General features: G+C 34.6%; 1 protein-coding gene across 4 annotated transcripts in view; it reads right to left on the bottom strand.

Moving 5' to 3' along the window:
• ADK (adenosine kinase) overlaps positions 1-20572 on the bottom strand; it is a 510536-nt gene that overhangs the window by 341026 nt on the left and 148938 nt on the right. For all 4 annotated transcript variants that reach the window (XM_035022256.1, XM_035022282.1, XM_035022274.1 and 1 more), the window contains exon 4: positions 4064-4142. In XM_035022256.1, the coding sequence (XP_034878147.1) occupies positions 4064-4142 (79 nt within the window). The remainder of the gene's footprint in view (positions 1-4063; positions 4143-20572) is intronic.

Here is a 20572-nt window from a genome sequence, read left to right as displayed (position 1 = left end):
TCTTTCAATTCTTTTGGGAATGTAGTATGTCTTAGTCTGCTCAGGCTGCCAAAATGAAATACCATAGACTGGATGGCATAAACAACAGAAATTTATTTCTCACAGTTCTGAAGGCGTGGAAATCCAAGATCCCAGGTGCAGTCAATTTGGTTCCTAGAGATGACTCTCTTCCTGGCTTGTAGGTGGCCATCCTCTCACTGCGTCTTCATGGGGGGGGGGGTGCAAACTCTCTGGTGTTTCTTTTTATAAGAGAACTAATTCTTCATGATTAGATAACTCATGTCCTCATCTAACCCCCTAATACCTCTCAAAGTCTCCATCTCCAAATACCATCACAATGGGAGTTAGGACTTCAACACTTAAATCTAGGGGGACACAAACATATAGTCCATAGCATACTCAGAAGTGGAATTGCTGGATCAGATGATAATTCTATTTGTAATTTTTCTGAGGAAACATACTGTTTTCCAAAATGGATACACCATTTTACATGTTTGCCAGCAGTGTATGGGGTTCCAATTTCTCTATATCCTTGCCAACACAAACATAAAAAATGTTGATATGACAGTAGTCATCCTAATGGGTATGAGTGGGCAGTATAACTTTTAAAATAATTCTATCTTATATCAAAGTTAATATATAAAATATAAAGTAGAACAGCTCTGCTTTTAGAGAAACAAATCTAGAACAAATCAAGCATCACCCTTCCCTCTTTGTGGCAGCTTCTGAGAGGCTCCACTAACAGTTTGAAAAACATCTTACAAAACAGACTGACAGTCTTATGCCAGAGGAGGAAGGGTTCAAGTTAGATAGAGAAAAATTGTTTTCATGAGTATCTCTTTTAGTTTTCCTAGTTCAAATTTAAAACTTCCTAAAATCTAGAACATGAGATAAAAATCCTACTGAGAAAATGGGAATTGTCGTGATTCAACTAGTAACTGAATATCGTATTGGAGGTGTCCTTGGGAAGATTATAGAGTTTTATCTTCAGGTTTCTAGAAACCGGAGAAATCACATATGTGAGTACTGATGTATTTTTATTCTGGTTCTTGGAAACAGGTTTGTTTATCTGTCTTTTAGGGGTAGAGAGGATTGTTCCTATAACATTATATTGTACTTAATAGTTTATCATTCTTTCTCTGAGCCCCACTACCCCTTTCCCCATCTATATTTTCATTATAATGAAAGCTTCAAAAGTATGGACCAAGTCCATCATTAACATCTAACTAACATCTAATAGACTACCTGGCACAGAGTAAGAATTTAATAAGTAATGAAGAAAAAGAGGAAGAGCAGAAGAGGAAAATTTAGGATAGTGGTTAAAGAGAAAAGAAATGTTAAGTTTCCCAATATAAGCAAGAATTTTGTAAAAAAGGAATATTTCTTGTTTATTGATGTGTCTATCATATAGCACAGAGCTTTATACATATCAACACATGTTGGCTGAATTGCTTTGCATATGGTAAAAAAGAAAATGGATAGTCTGGCAATCAGGATAGGATGTTAACCACAAATTTACCACTAATAATAACAAAATAAAAATATTGTTTGATTGCCCAAAATTTTAAATTCTATTTACTTCCTTTTTTTAAAACTAGGAACAAATAAAGTATTACTAGAATACATTGTTACAGGGCACATAAAATATTATGAAAGTTGCAAAATAATAATAGGAAATGACTGTTTTACTAAGGAGACTAATATCGGGTATAAATCAAATGGAGACTTTGATATTATGTAAGTATAAACTCTGGAAAGGTAGAAATTGATGAAGATCCTCAAGTAAGGAGAAAATTTATTAGTGAACAGCTAGTGGTCTCCCAGATCCAGAAGGAAAAAAGATGGGGTGCCTGGGTGGCTCAGTCAATTGGGTGTCTGCCTTCGGCTCAGGTCATGATCCCGGGGTCCTTGGATTGAGCCCCCCGTCCGGCTCTCTGCTCAGTGGGGAGCCTACTTCTCTCCCTCTCTCTCTCTGCCCCTCCACCTGCTTGTGGTCTCTCTCTCTCTCTCAAAGAAATAAATAAAATCTTAAAAAAAAAAAAAAAGACTGGAGAGGCAGCAGAATGGGCTTTAATAGATTGAGGCTTTAAAAGAATTATCTGTTACAGACAAAACTGTGCTCCTCTCCCCAAAAATTCATATATTGAAGCCCTAAACCACAATATGACTGTTTTTGGATAGGACCTTTAGTTAAAGATAAATAAGGTCCTATGAGTGAGGCCCTCATCCAGTAGGAATGATGTCCTTACCAGAAGTGAAACAAACACCAGAGATCTCTTTCTGAGTGGACACAGAAGAAAGGCCATGTGAGGACAAAGTGAGAAGGCAGCCAGGAAGGAGTCCTTACCAGAAATCAATCTGATGGCCCCCTGATTCTGGACTTCTAGCCTCCAGAACTGTGAGAAATAAATTTCTATGGTTTAAGCCACACCGTCTGTGGTATTTTGTTATGGCAGCTCAAGCAACTAATATATAACCTAAGGACAAAAAGTAAATTTTCCTCTTTTTGCTAAGCTGAGTTCACAAAGTGGCCAGCAGGAAGAGGTTTTACAGAAACAATACAAATCAATCGATAAATACAAGGACCTTCTCCTCAGGCCACTCCACATAAATGACCAGACTACCTTAGAAATTAATTTTTACAACCGAAAATATTTTAATAGTATGATGAAATCTGAGTTTTAGAAGTATGTGGGATAATTACACTGTATGTCTAAGTCAACTAAGACTTAGTTCAAAAAATCAGAAATTGTTCAACTTTTGTCAATTTTCCACTTCTCTAGTCTTTTAAAGTTACTTAAAATTCAAAAGAAAAGCATTAATCAATGAGAATTCAAAATGACCTAAATCCATCAGAGTCGACCTACAACTGCAGTAAGTAAGATTCTGAGCTAGTTTTCAAACCACAGAGGTAAGAACCACAGGTAGTAGGTAAAGCTTTTTCACGTCCCTTGTGATTAGAAGTATACATAGAACATTAACACTCTCATTCAATGGGGCGCCTGGGTGGCTCAGTTGGTTAAGCGACTGCCTTCGGCTCAGGTCATGATCCCGGAGTCCCTGGATCGAGTCCCGCATCGGGCTCTCTGCTCGGCAGGGAGTCTGCTTCTCCCGCTGACCCTCCCCCCTCTCATGTGCTCTCTCTCATTCTCTCTCTCACAAATAAATAAATAAAATCTTTAAAAAAAAAAAACAAAACACTCTCATTCAAGATTAGGTTAGGCTGTTGACTTGAACAGTATATATCAAAATGAATTTATCCAGTTATCCACTGGAAGATACAGATGGGTATAGATACAGAGACATGAATTTACACACACATGTAATATGCTTATGTATGTATGTATGTATAAAAGGGATACGCCTATATAGCTGCATATAACACAAGAAAATTGGCAGTATCTTGTTATAGGAATGTCCTTTCTATAGAATATATGAAATACCAAAGCCATAAAGTTTAATTATATTTAAAAAAACTAAAAACCTGGGTACCTGGGTGGTACAGTAACTTAAAGGATCTGACTTCTTGATTTTGGCTCAGGTCTGATCTCAGAGTCGTGAGATCAAGCCCCATGTCAGGCTCCATGCTCGGTGAGGAGTCTACTTGAGTTTCTCTCTCCCTCTCTCCTTGCCCCTCCCTCCTGCTTGCTCGCTCACTCTCCCAAATAAATAAATAAATTAAAAAAAAATAATAAAAACAAAGAACTCTGGCACACTAATCAGAGTTAAAGTACAAATAAGAAATAAATACTTTCAACTGATAAAGGAAATAATATCCACAAAATATGAAGAATTCATATTAACACATGAAAAATTATAAAATAAACAGTCAATAGATTCAACAAGTAATTAAGAAGAAATATAAATGAACAATAAACATATTAAAGGATGTTCAAGCTCACCAATAATCAAAGGAATAACAATTAAAATAAAATAATTTTTTTTTATTAGATGGGCAGTGATTGCTAAAATCCCAATTCAAAACCAACAAAACTATTCGACAGCAAGAGTCTAGAGTCATTTTGAATCCATTTCTTTATAACTTTTAAAATAATTAACCAACCTGCGCCACTTTAATTGAATTCTGGGTAGAGCCACCAGCATGATATTCAACTTTGAATTTTTTTATAAGTTCATCAAACCTACAAGGAAATCACAGTAGAAAAAATTAGCATCTGTCAGTTGTCACAATGCAAATTTTTCTGACTAGAAGTACATTAAATTGCAATTACTAAAATATTTTGAATTACATAATTACGTTGAATGAACTGAAATATGTATGAAAAACAACTTTGCTGAATTTCAAAACTTATGAAATTTCCTCCACAAATCTACAATTATAAAAATTTAAAATATATAAGCTGCCCATAATTAACCATTAAACTAAAAAAGGTAAAAAACAAAAATTCATAAATTATTATAAGTAATGCATATTTTCCCATATTAAGTGATCTCTAGAATCCTTACAAATATATATTCTAATAAGTTTCAAGTTTTAGATATCATAAAGATAATCAGTTTATAATTTAAAGAACTGGGAACCTACACTGGGTTGTATGATTCTAAGCAAGTTGCCTGGTGACATAATTTCTGTATCTGCCAAATAAAGGCATAGAGAAAAATGATTTAAAGCTTTGATACTTCATTATTTTGGCATCTGATAAAAGATATAAGACTTCTTTCCAGGAAAATACATACATTCACTACACATGAAGCTTTCCATTTAAGATGATCCATGTACACACCTCCTACTACACATAGCAGCCAAAGACCATGGACACTGATTTGAATAATCTCAAATTAGATGGCATTTATTAATCTGGATCTCAAATCAATACTCCCTACATGTCTCTAGCATGTTAGAGTCTGTGGGAGAAATCCAAGGGACATTAAGTATGTAATTTAATTTCAAAGGGCTAACAAGCTTTGGAGGGACAAAAGGATGAATACACATGAGAAAACAGACAAAATTAGAAAACATCAAATTATCGAGTAACAAAATATATGCAATGTAGGCAGCAAGTGCTACAGGAGGTCAGTCAAAAAAGAGAGAGATTGGGATATGAGTAGCATATTCAAGGAAAGTTTCAGTCTTGAAAAGTATTTTTAAACCTTTAAAAACTTTAAAGATAGAAGTAGATCCTTTCACTAAAATGAAACATTTCACAGAACCTCAAAATAAAAAAGACAAATATAGAGATGGTTATATCAGGAATAGGAAAAACGGAGTTATACCCACTCCCATACCTCCAACTCCCTTGGAATTATATCTATAAAACCCTGAGATGCCAATAAACACAATTAGCCAACCTGCCCAGAACTCTGACAGCAGTATTTGTTACCATTAATAATACATTTAATGTAATAATAACAGTAGAGAAGGCAAAGTATATAGGCACAGATGCAGAGGTGGGTAGTTGCAGTAGTTCAAGAGAAGTTCTCTTCTACTTACTCTCTGAACTAGGTATCAGTTAAGAGTGATGTTAGAGATTAGAGGAGAAAGGAGAGTGAATGGATAAAGTAAACATACAGTGATCAATTGCTAGGTTCATTTGAGGTCCCTCCACTTTCAAAAACCAATTCCTCCAAAGGTTTTCGATCATATTTGTAATGAGTTGAATTACAAATGGTGGCCTCCAAAAAGATATGTCCCCCCAGAACCAGTGAATGTAACCTTACCTGGAAAAAGAGTCTTTGCAGATACAAGTTAAGGATCTTGATAAGACCATCCCTCCTGTATTACCCAGGTAGGCCCTAAATCCAGTAACAAGTCTTCTTATAACAAACCAAAGAGACACAAAGGAGAAGGCCATGTGAAGATGGAGGCAAAGACTAGGTGATAAGCCATAAGCCAAGAAAGACAAGGAATGCCAACACCCACCAAAAGCTAGAAGAGGCAAGAAGGATTCTCTCCTAGGCTCTTCAGAAGGAACACAGCCATGCCAACCCCCTTAATCCAGACATCTACCCTCCAGGACTGTGAGAGAATTGATTTTGTTGTAAGCTCCCTATTTTATGGTAGTTATAGCAATACCATCCTTTCTCACTTTCTCAAGAATTTCTTTCCTTAAGTTATAGCCTTCTTTAATCCATCATCAATTTCCCCCTTCAAACAACTACTAATGAAATAGCTATAATATTTGGGGGGGGAGGAATGAGATGGGCCTAAATTTGTTTTAGATACTAAAATCATAATAAATCAACTACAGTACATTTCTAAGAACTTGGGAAAGTTTAATGAAAAATGTAAAATGAAATGCCTATTTTGGAAGGCATACACATACTGTTCAACAGCAATCTGACTGCAGATCAGAATGCAAATCACACCACTTCCTGTGTGTTCTTGGCCACATCTATGAATCCTTCTGTGTTTCACTTTCCAGTGAGGAAAGTAAACAGCAGCTCAATAGTACCCATCTCATAAACTTGTGGTGAGCATTAAAAAAATTATGATTCGAATAAAATGCTTAAAACAGTAACTGTAGCCATATAATAAGTATTATAAAAATGTCAGCTGTGGAACCTAACCCTAAAACCTCAGAGGGTTCTGAGTACCCATAAGTTTTAGGAAAACTGAATGATAGTTAAACAGGCTTCTTTCTTCAGAATATCTCAAGGCCTTTAATATGCTGATATGCACATTAAAATTCAAGATGGATATAATACACACACTTCCTAAGCTTTTTTGGTCATGTAATCCTTTTTCTCCAGATCATCTAACAAAATTAATGTTTTTTAAACCAGAATAGTCTAGAACCATATTGGTCTAAATAAGGTAGCTACTGGCCTCCTACAGCTATAGACATTCAAATTTAAGCTAATAAAGTTAAATAAAATTAAAAATTCAGTTCATCAGTCACACTAGCCATGTTTCAAGTGCTCAACAGCCACATGTAAAGAGTGGCTATCATACCGGATACGCAAATAAAGAACATCCCACTCTTATAAAAAAGTACTATTGGATGGTGCAGGGAGAGTTCAATAACAAAAATAAACAACAGAGTAAACATGATCAATTTTAGAGATGAAATGGACCTAAAAGAGTGCCTTCACTTAAGAAATGGGAAAAGTTGGGGGCTCCTGGCTGGCTCAGTCAGTAGAGCTTGTGACTCTTGTTCTCAGGGTCGTGGGTTTGAGGTCCCTGTTGGGTGTAGAGATTACTGAAAAAAAGAAAAAAAGAAAAAAAGAAAATAAAAAGAAATGGGAAAAGTTAGGCATAAAGTTTGAGTACACTGCCAAACAGAGGTCACATATGGCACAGTGGGTGCATCAAAATCAGAACTGTAGTATCAGAATACTTGTTAATCACAAACACATAAAAATCAATGTATATTTCTCCTCATTCCACCCAATGAAGAGAGTTTTCTATAGAAACCAAAATTTTGTTTATTAACATTACTTTTGGAATCAGTTCAAGAGGTACAAAAATATCAGGACCTCAACATGTCAAGACAGTTGATGAAGCATATGTTTGCTTCCTCTTCCAAGTCTTACTGGATGTCAAAAAACATGTTTTATATATATTTATACATATACATATATATGAACAAATGTATAACAGCACCACTAAGCAAGCAAAGAGGCCACACACAGACCACAAATTTGAGAAATAATAAATCTAGCTTAACAGAAAGAAAATACAATAGAATTGACAAAGCAGTGATAGGAGATATAAAATAAGAGTAATTCCTTTAAACACTCTATTTGGGACACTGTCCAACCACTCCTACCTTATCTACAAGAGTAAAAGGTGTTTATATGTTCCAATCTGTAGTTGTAAAGTCCTCCATATCCTGACAATTGTGTAGCATCTTAGCCTGTTATTTTTTTTCTTTAAAAAAATTTTTTTGGGGGGATGCCTGGGTGGCTCAGTCAGTAAAGTGTCTGCCTTTGGCTCAGGTCATTGAGTCCTGCATCAGGCTCCCTGCTCAGTGGGGATCCTGCTTCTCCCTCTGCCTGTGCTCTCTGACAAATGAATAAATAAAATCTTAAAAAAAAATAAAATAAAAATTTTTTTTGGTAACAGCTTTATTGAGATACAATTCACATACTATACAATTCACTCATTTAAAGTCTACAATCTAATCATTTTAAATATATTCATAATTGTGCAACCATCACCACTATCACTTTTAGAGTATATTCATTAACTCATAAAGAAACCCCCATACCTTTAGTTATTGAAAACAAATATCCCCATCCCTAAGTAAGCACTCATCTACTTTCTATCTCTGTACTTTGTCGATTCTGGACATTTCATATAAATGGAATCATATAATATGTGTATGATTTTGTTGACTAGATTCTTTCACTTAGAATAATTTTATCAGTATTCATACATGCTAGAGCATCTATCAGTACTTTATTCCTTTTTATGGCTGAATAACATTGTGTTATATGGATATAGCATATTTTTGTCATTCACCCATCCCTGGACACATAGGTTGTCTTCATCTTTGGCTATTATGAATAATACTGTGATGAACATTCAACATGCAAGGTTTTGTGTGGACATACTATCTTCATTTCTCTTGGGCATACACCTAGGAGTAGAATTGCTGGGTCAACTTAACTTTTAACAGTTAAATTTAATTGTTTAACTTTCTGAAGAACTGCTGGACTATATTCTACTACCTGCCTAATTTTTTCTCAGAGACAATACAGGAAAACCTGTCTGCCTAATTATATGAAAAAGAAGCAACCAGAAAATAACAGTTTCTATAAATTAGGTTAACCACTGCTGAAATTTTTACAAATATCAATAGTTGAAAGGATGACCTGAACAATAAAAATGTGTGGATAAAAAATAAGATGAAGGTAAGAGAGTTGAAAACACCCAGGAAAACACCCCAAAATCCATAGGAAATATAAGAGATGAAGAGTATGAAAGAAAAATTAAGAGGCACAGAGAATGGATCAGGTGGCCCAAGGCCCATTTAAGAAGAATGATGGGGAGACTAGAGATAATGAAGAGTAAGAAAGAAATACCAGGAAAAAAGTCTTCAAAAGAGAAAAAAATATAATCTTCAGATTTGTCCAAATATGAAGCAATTCTTTTAGGGAGGGGACTAGGATCTATACTTGGACAACACCTTGTTCAATTTCAGAACTTTTTTTTTTCAGAACTCTTTATATTAAGAGAAAACCTTAAGAACTTCTAGAGTGAAAAATAACAGATTATCTGAAAAGGAGTAAAAATAAATACACCAGACTTCTTAAAGAATATAGGATGATAAAAAAATATATATTATATTCTATGCTAGAAGAAAAAAAGATTTTCCAAATAGAATTCAATATCCTCTCAGATTATTAACTCATAAGGGAAAATATAATCTTCACATGTAAGTATTGTTTTCCCCTGCATTTATAAAAGAAAAATAATATATTAAGTTGGAGGTGTAACAATCAAAAAGAGATATAAGAAAGAAGACACCATGGTTGTTAAAAAAGAAAAAGGGATGAAAAAATGAGAACTACGTAGGACTTTGGAAAAGTAAAGGAATCCAAAAAGAAATTTAAAGAGGGCCCATTATATCTTATTACGTGTAAAATTCTCAAGTAGCAAAAATTTTAATAACAAAGGAATGTAGTTTCTGTTCTATGAATCCTTCCAATCACGTTACTTGGTTCTACAGAGAATAATAGTTACTAGTTATTTGGCAATGAGGTTTTGTTTAGTTTTCAATTTTAGAATCTATGCTGAGATACAACATGTAACATTTAATTACAGTTGCAAACATTTTTAACACTTAGTAACATTTACAAAATGTAAAAACATATATAACACTGACATTTTGAAGATGGGAAAAGGGAGAGATGGAAGAGAAGTTTACTAATGTTCTCTCCTTCATTTAAAGAGTCTAAGTACCTCAAATGTTAATAATCAACTTTGAAAAGAGGTTTTAAGTCTACTGTTTAAAGCCATAAAATCAATCAGTGGAAAAATAAAAATACATAAAAAGCATAAAGAAGGCAATGAGAAAGGAAAAAGAGAAAAAACAGTGTAAGTGCACTATATTCTTCATCTTCCAGAGGAGAGTCAATAGACATGTAAATCTGTTAATTAAAGAATGGGGCATAACCACATTAAGTAAATTTATAATGATAAACTAAAAACATTAACAGCATTTGTAGGTCTATGGCGTGGAGAAGGAGGGAAGTTATATTGTTGGGCTTTCTTTTGTTTTTATGAATTTCTTAAAGATATCGAAAATAAATGTGCAATTTTAAAAAGTTATAAAGTTAACAGTTGTGTAACCTCCAGAACCATTATCACTATAGATAGATACATACAAAGACAGAGAGAGAGAGAGAGAGAGAGAGATAATGATATATGTATGCTTGACCATCTCTGGGCTCTTAATTCTGATTCATTAATATATATGTCTACCCCTGCACAAACTGCATTTTGTCTTAATTACTATTGCCTTATAAGTCTTAATGAAAAACAAGTACCTTCACCTTCTTCTTCATGAGTGCACTGAATATTCTTGGTCCTTTGTACCTACATATAAATGTACAACTAGATGTCAATTTCCAAAAAACAATTTGTAGAGATTTTGACTAGGATTGCACTAAATATATATATGGGAAAGTGATAACCTTTCCAATATTAAACTGTCTAAACCTTGATCACACTGTACATCACAATATACTTATTCAGGTCTTTAATATTTCTCAATTAGTTTTCACAATTTTTGCCATAAATCTTGCACCTCTTTTATTAGAATCACTATTTCATACTTCCTTTATTTTAGTACTACTATGATATTTGTTTAAACCTAATTTTTATTTGTTGATGGTATTTAGAAATATAATTCTTTTTTAAAGATTTATTTTAGAGAGAAAGAGAACAAGCAAGAGCAGGGGGAGGGGACAGAGGGAGAGAGAAAACCACGCAGACTCCACACTGAGCATGGACCCTGACATGGGGCTCGATCTCATGACCCTGATATCAGATCTGAGCCAAAACCAAGAGTCAGATACTTAACTATGCCACCCAGAAGCCCCAGAAATAGAATCCTTATATAACAATTTTTATCTATCCAAGTTGCTAATATCTCTAATTAATTCCAATAATTTATCTGTTTTTGCCATACATATATAATCATTTATGAACAATGACAATTTTTTTCTCTCTTTTTCTTGCCTTAGTTCAGAAACTCAGGACCTCCAGCATAACATGCACAGATAATAGTCGGTAGTAACAGTAGTAAATGGGCAAACTTAGTCTTATTCCAAATTTTGACCTAATAAATTCTTTTTTTTTTTTAGGATTTTTTTATTTATTTGACAGAGAGAGAGACAGCGAGAGAGGGAACACAAGCAGGGGGAGTAGGAGAGGGAGAAGCAGGCTTCCCGCGGAGCAGGGAGCCTGATGTGGGGCTCGATTCCAGGACCCTGGGATCATGACCTGAGCTGAAGGCAGACGCTTAATGACTGAGCCACCCAGGCACCCCGACCTAATAAATTCTAACAAATCCTGATGAAAGGCAGGATAAGTCCATTTCCCAAAGCTAGAAGTCTTGAAGAAGTGTTTAACTTTTCACTTTATTTTTACTGTGTGTATGCACTGCTTTACTAAAGAGCTAAATTTTTAAAATGTTAGACCTTGTATCTACTGATATTTCCATATATTTCAATTTAGAAATACTAAGTTACCAAAACAAACACACAATATAATCCAACAAAATTACAATATACATGTGCAGATTGCAAACAAAGGTACCCTATACACACACACACACACACACAGAGAGAGAAAAGGATCTGGAAGAGTACAACCAAGGTGTTAATAGCGGTTAGCTCCAAAGTAGGAGCAAGTATGGATATTGTATACATTTATTTTGACAGTATAACAAGCATATAAACTGATTTGCAACAAAAACATTTTTAATCTACTTCATTTTATAATGGAAGAACACAACAATTTTCCATTCAATTATCTAAAAAGAACTGCATATACAACAAAGTTGAATAAAAAGTATAGAGCAGAGAAGTGAGTGATTCTGAATGAAAGAGGCAGGGAAAATTTAACATTTGAACCGAATTTGACAGGTAAGGGAGAAAAAATACTCAGGACTGAGGGTAAAATAAAAACATGACATATTGTGAGAAACAATTTAAACACAGACTAAAATATAGACCAAAATCAAAGTAGTAAAAACTGGCAATGAAAAGGTAACTCTCTCTCTGCCAGGCTAATAAATTTAGACATTATTCGACAGGCAAGCAGAAATTACTAAAATCTGTTTGCTAATAGTGTGAAAGGCAGACTTGTTTTTAAAAATGGTGACAGCACTGTTTGGAGGACAATGTAGAATAAAGAGAGGCAGAAGACTGCCACCTTTCAAATAGTTCAAACCAAAGATCAGCTGTTGAGCTAAGGCACTAGAGAGAAATTATTAAACTGAGGAAGCATTTCTGAGGTTGAAGATATAACATGTGATAAATAGCTGGAAGTGGAAGACATGGTAGAGGGATGACTATTCTGAGATTTCTAGTTTGGATGACCAGGTGTATGATGTTGAGAAAGGAAATACAAGAGAGAAGAAAATTGTACTGAGCAAAGGGAATTCATACATAGTGACAAACAAAGAAACATTTCTATTTAGGGAAATGATTGCAATGAGGGAAGATTTGTTTTTTGGGTTTTTTTTAATCTCTTGCAGGGAATGGACACATCTTAATTTTCTCTGTATACTTTTCTAGCTGATACAAAATTTTCTGTTTGTCTGTGAATGGTCTACCTTGTCTGGGTCAAAACTACTAATGCAGCCAATGGAAAATGTTGGGGAAAGATGAAGGACTGAGTATCTTTAATGAATGGAACCAAAAATTCAGACTGAAACATTAATGAGCTTCAAAACTAGGAGTATAACTTGATAGGTAAATAATCTAATCAACTATATAAAAATCTTAAATATTTCCTAAGTTGTTTAGGGATGAAATTGTTTAATAGCTTTACATGTTACGGGAAACTTCAACATATTTCCATTATGGGATATATTTTTTTTAAGAGACGAAGAGAGAGAGGGAGGGGGGAGGGAGGGAGAGAAAGAGAATCTTAAGCAGGCTCCATGCCCAGCACAGAGCCCTGACACAGGGCTCAATCTCACAACCTGAGATCATGCCCTGAGCTGAAACCAAGAGTCAGATTCTTAACTGACTGGGCCCCTTCATTATGTGATTTTTTTTCTACAGGGAATAAAGTGTGGCAATTTCAGTACTTGATAAATTCATTCTTACTTTCTCCTTTTGGTTAAATTTCTTTGTCTGAATGGAATGGGCATATCAAACACTTCAATCAAATGACTGACAGGAGTGAAAAAACAGTAGCTGATCCATTTTCCTACTAGTGCTCTATTTGTGAAACCCAAATTAATAAAACTTATAGCTTTCATAATGTTTAAAAACTTCCAGAGGAAAGGTTACTTAAATAAAATGCTAGAGGAAAAACTGGATTCAGTACTTATCAAAGTTCTAGATGACAGTTTCCAGATAATGCAAAGAAAAAAGGAATAAAAATAAATTTCATAATATAAAAATATTTAAAATTTTTCTAAATAAAAGCAAAACTGAGGGGCGCCTGGGTGGCTCAGTCGTTAAGCATCTGCCTTCAGCTCAGGTCATGATCCCAGGGTCCTGGAATCGAGCCCCACATCAGGCTCCCAGCTCCGCGGGAGGCTTGCTTCTCCCTCTCCCACTCCCCCGGCTTGTGTTCCCTCTCTCGCTGTGTCTCTCTCTGTCCAATAAATAAATAAAATCTTTAAAAAAAAAAAAAGAATAAAAAAATAAAAGCAAAACTGAAATAAAAAAATTTAAATATGTTTAGCAATATGAAAAATGGTTATTATATTTACTTACATATTTTTTAAAATATTTTAAAATATTATTTTACATATTTTAGTATTAATTCAATAAATTAGTTTGGTTTTTATTTTATTTTTTTTTTTAAAGATTTTATTTATTTATTCATGAGAGACAGAGAGAGAGAGAAGCAGAGGGAGAAGCAGGCTCCCAAGGAGCAGGGAGCCCGATGCGGGACTCGATCCCAGGACCCTGGGATCATGACCTGAGCCGAAGGCAGACGCTTAACCGTCTGAGCCACCCAGGCGCCCAAATTAGTTTGGTTTTTAAATGTTATTTTAATATTCTCATACAGAACAGAAATAAAAATGTTAAGGCTCAGACAACTGGACAAATGAACAAAAAAACAAAAGAAAAATAATAAATGTTCAAAACAATCCGAGATACATTTAACACATTATTTTTCTTTAGAAATTATTAACAAAATGACCAGAAGAAAATACATTAATATGCCAATGGCATTTTTTATTTATTTATTTTTTAAAAGATTTTATTTATTTTAGAGAGAGAGAGCCTGAGCAAAGAGGACAGGGAGTGGGAGAAGCAGGCTCCCTGCTGAGTGGAGAGCCCAAAGCAGGGCTCAATCCCAGGACCCTGGGATCATGACCTGAGCCCAACACAGACACTTAACCAACTGAGCCACGCAGGAGCCCCTGGTATTTTTATATAAGCCTTTTCCTTTTTTATAGTTCCTACAATTTGACCATGTACTTATATTTATTTTATAATGATGGTATTTTTATTAAAGAAAACTTTTACATACAAATTAATGTCACTAGAATATTATTCAGAATTTCTTGTGGACTAACCTTACGGAAAAAATGCAAAAAACAATATGCCACATACCCCTAAAGAAGTTTTAGGGGTTCTTGTTCTGAGAATAAATAGGAGAATTTAAATTGTAAGTAATGCTTTCCACTCTCATATCACATATTATTAAATACTTTATAAACAATTGATAATTCCTGACAATAGGATAGCTATCTTTATATCTGTTTTGCTCTTTGAGAAAAAAGTAAAATACAAGGAGGTAGAGAAGCTTTCAAACACTAATGTTTGGTAGGCAAAGCTGTGACTAACCACTAGTTTTCTGATGCCAGGTTTAATACTAAATCTTTTGAGATACAGTGCCACCTCAGCACGGCACTATACACAAGAAAAGGTATCAAGTGAAATGATCAAATATGGAAATTTAAAGTCTACTAAAAGACAGCACTGACTTCTGGTAAAAATAAAAATACTATTGATGATCATAAGCACGCTGCTATCAGCAGCACACAGCTTCCAGGTGTGGAAGGCTGGGCAGTAACTAAATTACTAACTTAAACATAAGCTAAGTAACATAATCTGTCCATTAGAATAAAAGCCCCTTTAAGCATTAAAATCAAGGTACAATTAATAGAAATACATGTACGAAGGTATAATACAAAAAGATTCACCTTTTCAAAAGCAGTAATTGTACTAAGTACAATGTGAGCAGAAAGTTATGGGAAGGTCAGTAACTGAAAATTTTAATGGGACAGAATTAATTGATGCTATACTGAAAAGAGAGCAGCTAGACTTTGCTGCTTGTCATTAAAGTGGACTGATTGGGCGCCTGGGTGGCTCAGTTGGTTAAGCGACTGCCTTCGGCTCAGGTCATGATCTTGGAGTCCCGGGATCGAGTCCCATATCGGGCTCCTTGCTTAGCAGGGGGTCTGCTTCTCCCTCTGACCCTTCTCTCTCTCATGCTCTCTGTCTCTCATTCTCTCTCTCTCAAATAAATAAATAAATAAATCTTTAAAAATGAATAAATAAATAAATAAATAAATAAATAAAAATAAAGTGGACTGATTGTTTTCTTTTTTCTTTTTTCTTTTTTTTTTAAAGATTTTATTTATTTATTTGTGAGAGAATGAGAGAGAGCACATGAGAGGGGGGAGGGTCAGAGGGAAAAGCAGACTCCCTGCCGAGCAGGGAGCCCGATGCGGGACTCGATCCAGGGACTCCGGGATCATGACCTGAGCCGAAGGCAGTCGCTTAACCAACTGAGCCACCCAGGCGCCCGGACTGATTGTTTTCTAAGACTTCCAAATAGTTTCCACTTTACAGAGTGAGGAACAAACAGTAATTGATGTTTCAATGAATTTTAAGAGGTGGATTAATAACAGCATAAACACAATAAACACAAGCAAAGTCTAACACAATAAATACAATGAGATAAGCCTACTCTGCTTAGAAAATCTAGCACTACCGAATAAAGAATACTCAGTACACAAGAATAAAGAAAATCAGGGGTCTGACACGTAAGGAGGACATCTGTTAGAAGATGATAATGAAACAATGTATATTCACTATACTGTAGAAAAACAATCCCAGGACTCTTGAATTCCAATGACTATGATCCACACTCAAAAATCTAAATGAAAAAGTAAAGCCCTACTCCTGTAACCTAAGGATCAAAATACTCCGGTTCAATTTGAAAGATTCAAAGAGTGTTTCAAAATTTTTCTTCATTCAGTTTTTAAAAGGTTAAGAAATTTCTTTCAAATAACCTCTTTTATTTAAATTTTTATTTTTTAAGATTTTATTTATTTATTTGACAGAGAGAGACACAGTGAGAGAGGGAACACAAGCAGGGGGAGTGGGAGAGGGAGATGCAGGCTTCCTGAGGAGCAGGGAGCCCAATGCGGGGCTCGATCCGAGGACCCTGGGATCCCGACCTGAGCCGAAGGCAGATGCTTAATGACTGAGCCACCCAGGTGCCCCAAAAACCTCTTTTTTTAAGTCTAAATAAATTACCCCAGCAATATTGTAAATTGGCAAGACAAATGGCAAAGTTACACAAATGTGAGAAACTTAATAGGAAATTTTAGAAATATAAACTGTTTTATTTTCTGACATTCCTGAAGAGTGACTTATTACCAAGCTATGATATTTTTTATGTTACATAACATTAATTCCTGACAAGTCTGACAACCTATGTTCACTCTAAACAGGTCATAGTGAGTCTAACAAATAAGGGTACCAAAACACTGTTCATAATTCGACTTAAATATGATTGACCTAATATTTCAAAAATATACTTACTGTTATAGAAATACTTTTTAATATTATAAATATTAACTTTGAGAAGGATATACTATCCCAAAAATATAAAAAAAAACTCTCAAAACTCAATAGTGAGAAAAAAAATCCAATAAAAATTGGGCAAAAGATTAATAGGGGTGCCTGGGTGGCTCAGTCGGTTAGGCGTCTGCTTTCGGCTCAGGTCACGACCCCAGGTCCTGGGATCGAACCCCACATTGGGCTCTCTGCTCAGCGGAGAGCCTGCTTCTCCCACTTCCTCTGCTGCTCCCCCTGCTTTTGCTCTCTGTCAAAGAGACACAGCGAGAGAGGGAACACAAGCAGGAGGAATGGGAGAGGGAGAAGCAGGCTTTCCGCTGAGCAGAGAGCCTGACAAGGGGCTCGATCCCAGGACCGTGGGATCATGACCTGAGCCAAAGGCAGACGCTTAATGACTGAGCCACCCAGGCGCACCAAATAAATAAAATCTTAAAAAAAAAAAAGAATGCTAGCTTAAAAAAATTGGCAATACTAAGTGCTGATAAAGATGTGAAACAACTGAAATTTTCATAAATTGCTGATGGAAATAAAAAATGATACACCCTCTTTAGAACAATTTGGAAATTTCTTAGAAAATTAAACATACACTACCAGACAACTCAGATACATGACTGTTTAGAAAAGCCTTATTTATAACCACCATACACTTGAAACAACCCAAATGTCCATCAAGTAGTGAATGGATAAACAAATTATGGTACATCCACGCACAGTTAAGCAATAAAAACAAACAATACATTTAAGAACATGCATGAATCTCCAAAGTATTATGCAATGTGAAAGAAGCCAGACATAAAAGGGCTACATACAATATGATTCCATTTATTTGACATTCTGGATATGGCATATTTATAAGCAATTTTAAAAAAAGAAGAATATATTATCTAGAGAAACAAAAAGGAAATTCCAAAAGACGATCTTTCTCTGCATGTATGTATGTGCATATCTACTTACCTCCATAGAAAGATATACACATGAAACACACTTGAAACTCAAAACAAGCCTATGAGACAAGTAAGATTTATGCAAACATCCCCATTTTCTAAGACACATATTTAGAGTTTTAGTGACTTTTGATTTAGAAATAATTTCAAACTATGGAAACACTACAATATAATACAGAGAACACTTGTACACCTTTTACCAAGATTCACCAATTTTTAGTATTTTGAACACTTATCCCCTTTTCTCTATTGTTACACAGACATTTGTCTTTACAAATCATTTTGGACTACGTTATATATATAATGCACTTTTATTATTTATAATACCTCAATGAAAACTTCCTAATAAGATGTAGTTTGTATCTGTGAAATCAATTTTATGGGTTCATATGGCTATCTCCAATTCCAATCCAACACAATTCAAAGCCATTGTCTTCTCCCATTCCTTGTCATCTTTTTTTCATTATGTGACTCTCCTTCTACATTGAGATCCCTTGCTCTGAGGTCCAGGACATGGTTCAGTAGCTATACAGGACAAGCCCCTTCCAGTGCAAAAAAGGAGAAATCTAACTGGAATGGATTGGGAATGGTGTAACGGGAAGAGGGCCTGCTTGATGCTGCTCTATGTCCAAAGACCTGTGCTGGGCTTTTTCTTTTCAGGAGTGATTGTGTCTGTTTTTGAACTACATTCTCCACATCTTTCTTCTTCTTCAAGGTCTCTTAAGCACCGCCACCGAATCCCTGCTCTCCAAAGGTACAGAAACAAAGAAGCAGTAAGAGCTCTACTGGAACATGTTTCTTCCTCTACTTATAAGAAATTTGATTTCTAGAATATTCTATCTCCTAGCAATTCTAAAGGTGCAGGTTATGTGTGATTCTATTTATAACCCTTTTTTTTTTTTAAATATTTATTTATTTATTTATTTGAGAGACAAAGAATGAGCATGAGCAGGAGGGGCAGAAGGAGAGAAAGATAGAATCTCAAGTAGACTCTGTGCTCAGCACAGAGCCCAACATGGGGCTTGATCCCACGACCCTGAAGTCAGACCTGAGCCAAAACCAAGGGTCGGACACTCAACCAACTAAGCCATCCAGACACTCTTGCATCCTTTGTTTTAAGGATGAGGAAATTCAGATTCATTATCCTCCAAGCCCAGTTTAAGTGACTTTTGATGGATTTCTCACAACTGTTAAGTAGCACACTAAGGACTGGGAGATCCACCCAATAATTAAGAAAACATTACAATGATATATAATAAAAATAAGAATATTTAGAATAAAACATCTCATGGCCCAAAACTGAATGAATTTCTTTTTAATTAAAGGTAGTTGTGGCTTAATTATTTTTAAGATGCATCCAGAAGATGCATTCTATAAAGCCAGAAAAATGAAAGAAAATGAGAATGATGACAGCAAAAAGGAGAGGAGAAATTAAAAAGAAATAGCTCTTTAAATTTTAATGTGCCATTTTTTCTAGCTATCTGATATGAAGCAAATACTACTTGAAATGAGAAAGATTTCATGACAAGGTCCTGTAACTGAGCACCAGTTATTATTATATGGAAAAAACTGTCCTTATAAAAAAGATATAGTAAGAATTATGAACAGGAAAATGTCCACAAAAGCACCCTTCACATCTAGTTCTAACCTAGTGTAACTGCTTCCCACTTTCACAGTAACTAAAGCCTCTCTTTTCTCACTCTTAGGAAAAAAAGAGAAGTCAGCATATACCAGGAGATAAAGAAGATCTCACATTGTGTTAACATCACCAGAGCACAGAAACAAACATCAACAATTTTGAACATTTCATAGAGAAAGTAAAGTAAGACAAGTAAAACCTTTATGAAAAATTTAAAAAATTTAACTTCCTTAAGAAAGCATTCACAACTGCCAAGTAGGGTTTTTGATGAAGTTCTTTCTTAAACTTCTCATCTAAACAAATAATAAAATGAAAAAATCAGTAATTCTAAACAGACTATACTTATTAAGACCAAATGTTAATAGAATAATGCAGGGGAGGGGGCAAATCCATAAGCAAATTATAAGATTCAAAGCTTTGAAATCTTTTACCACAAATGTTTAGTAAGGTTGAAAAAAAATTGCTTAAATGTCAGTTTGATAAAAACCAAAAGAACATTTCCCACATGTGCTTATATTTAACCATATTTTTAAAAGATGGAAAAGTAACAGTCATTCAAAACTAAGGTTAAGCTATTAGTTCATATGAATTGTAATTTAAAGGTATTTCTCCAACCTCTAATTTTATTTTCTTTGATAAGAAAGTACTTTTAAGCATGTATTGCTTAGGTAAATCTTTATTCCATTCTAAAATGTTTAAAGGTTTAATTCTTTTCATTTATAACTCTGAAGATTTTTTTGCATGTAAGATAATCAAATATACTGTTGAAAGCACTTTGTACTTGAGTATAATTACAATAAAATGAATTACTCCTAAATTCAGGTGCATATGTGTATTCAGTTTCTGCCCATTACAAAAACACAACAAAATTTCACTAAACCAATTTACAATTTTCATTAAATAGTAAAACTGTCTGACATATAGTTTTAAACCATACCAAAAAAATCCACATAAGAAAAAGAGAAATAGTGCAGGACAGTGGTTCTCAAAATGAAACATGTAGCTTCCTGGTAAA

The sequence above is a fragment of the Mirounga leonina genome, unplaced genomic scaffold (assembly GCF_011800145.1).
Source record: "Mirounga leonina isolate KUSES-001 unplaced genomic scaffold, KU_Mleo_1.0 Mir_114, whole genome shotgun sequence".
In the NCBI taxonomy this organism is placed as follows: Eukaryota; Metazoa; Chordata; class Mammalia; order Carnivora; family Phocidae; genus Mirounga; species Mirounga leonina.
The sequence above is the reverse complement of the archived record's forward strand: the minus strand, read 5'-3'. Positions and strand labels throughout refer to the sequence as shown.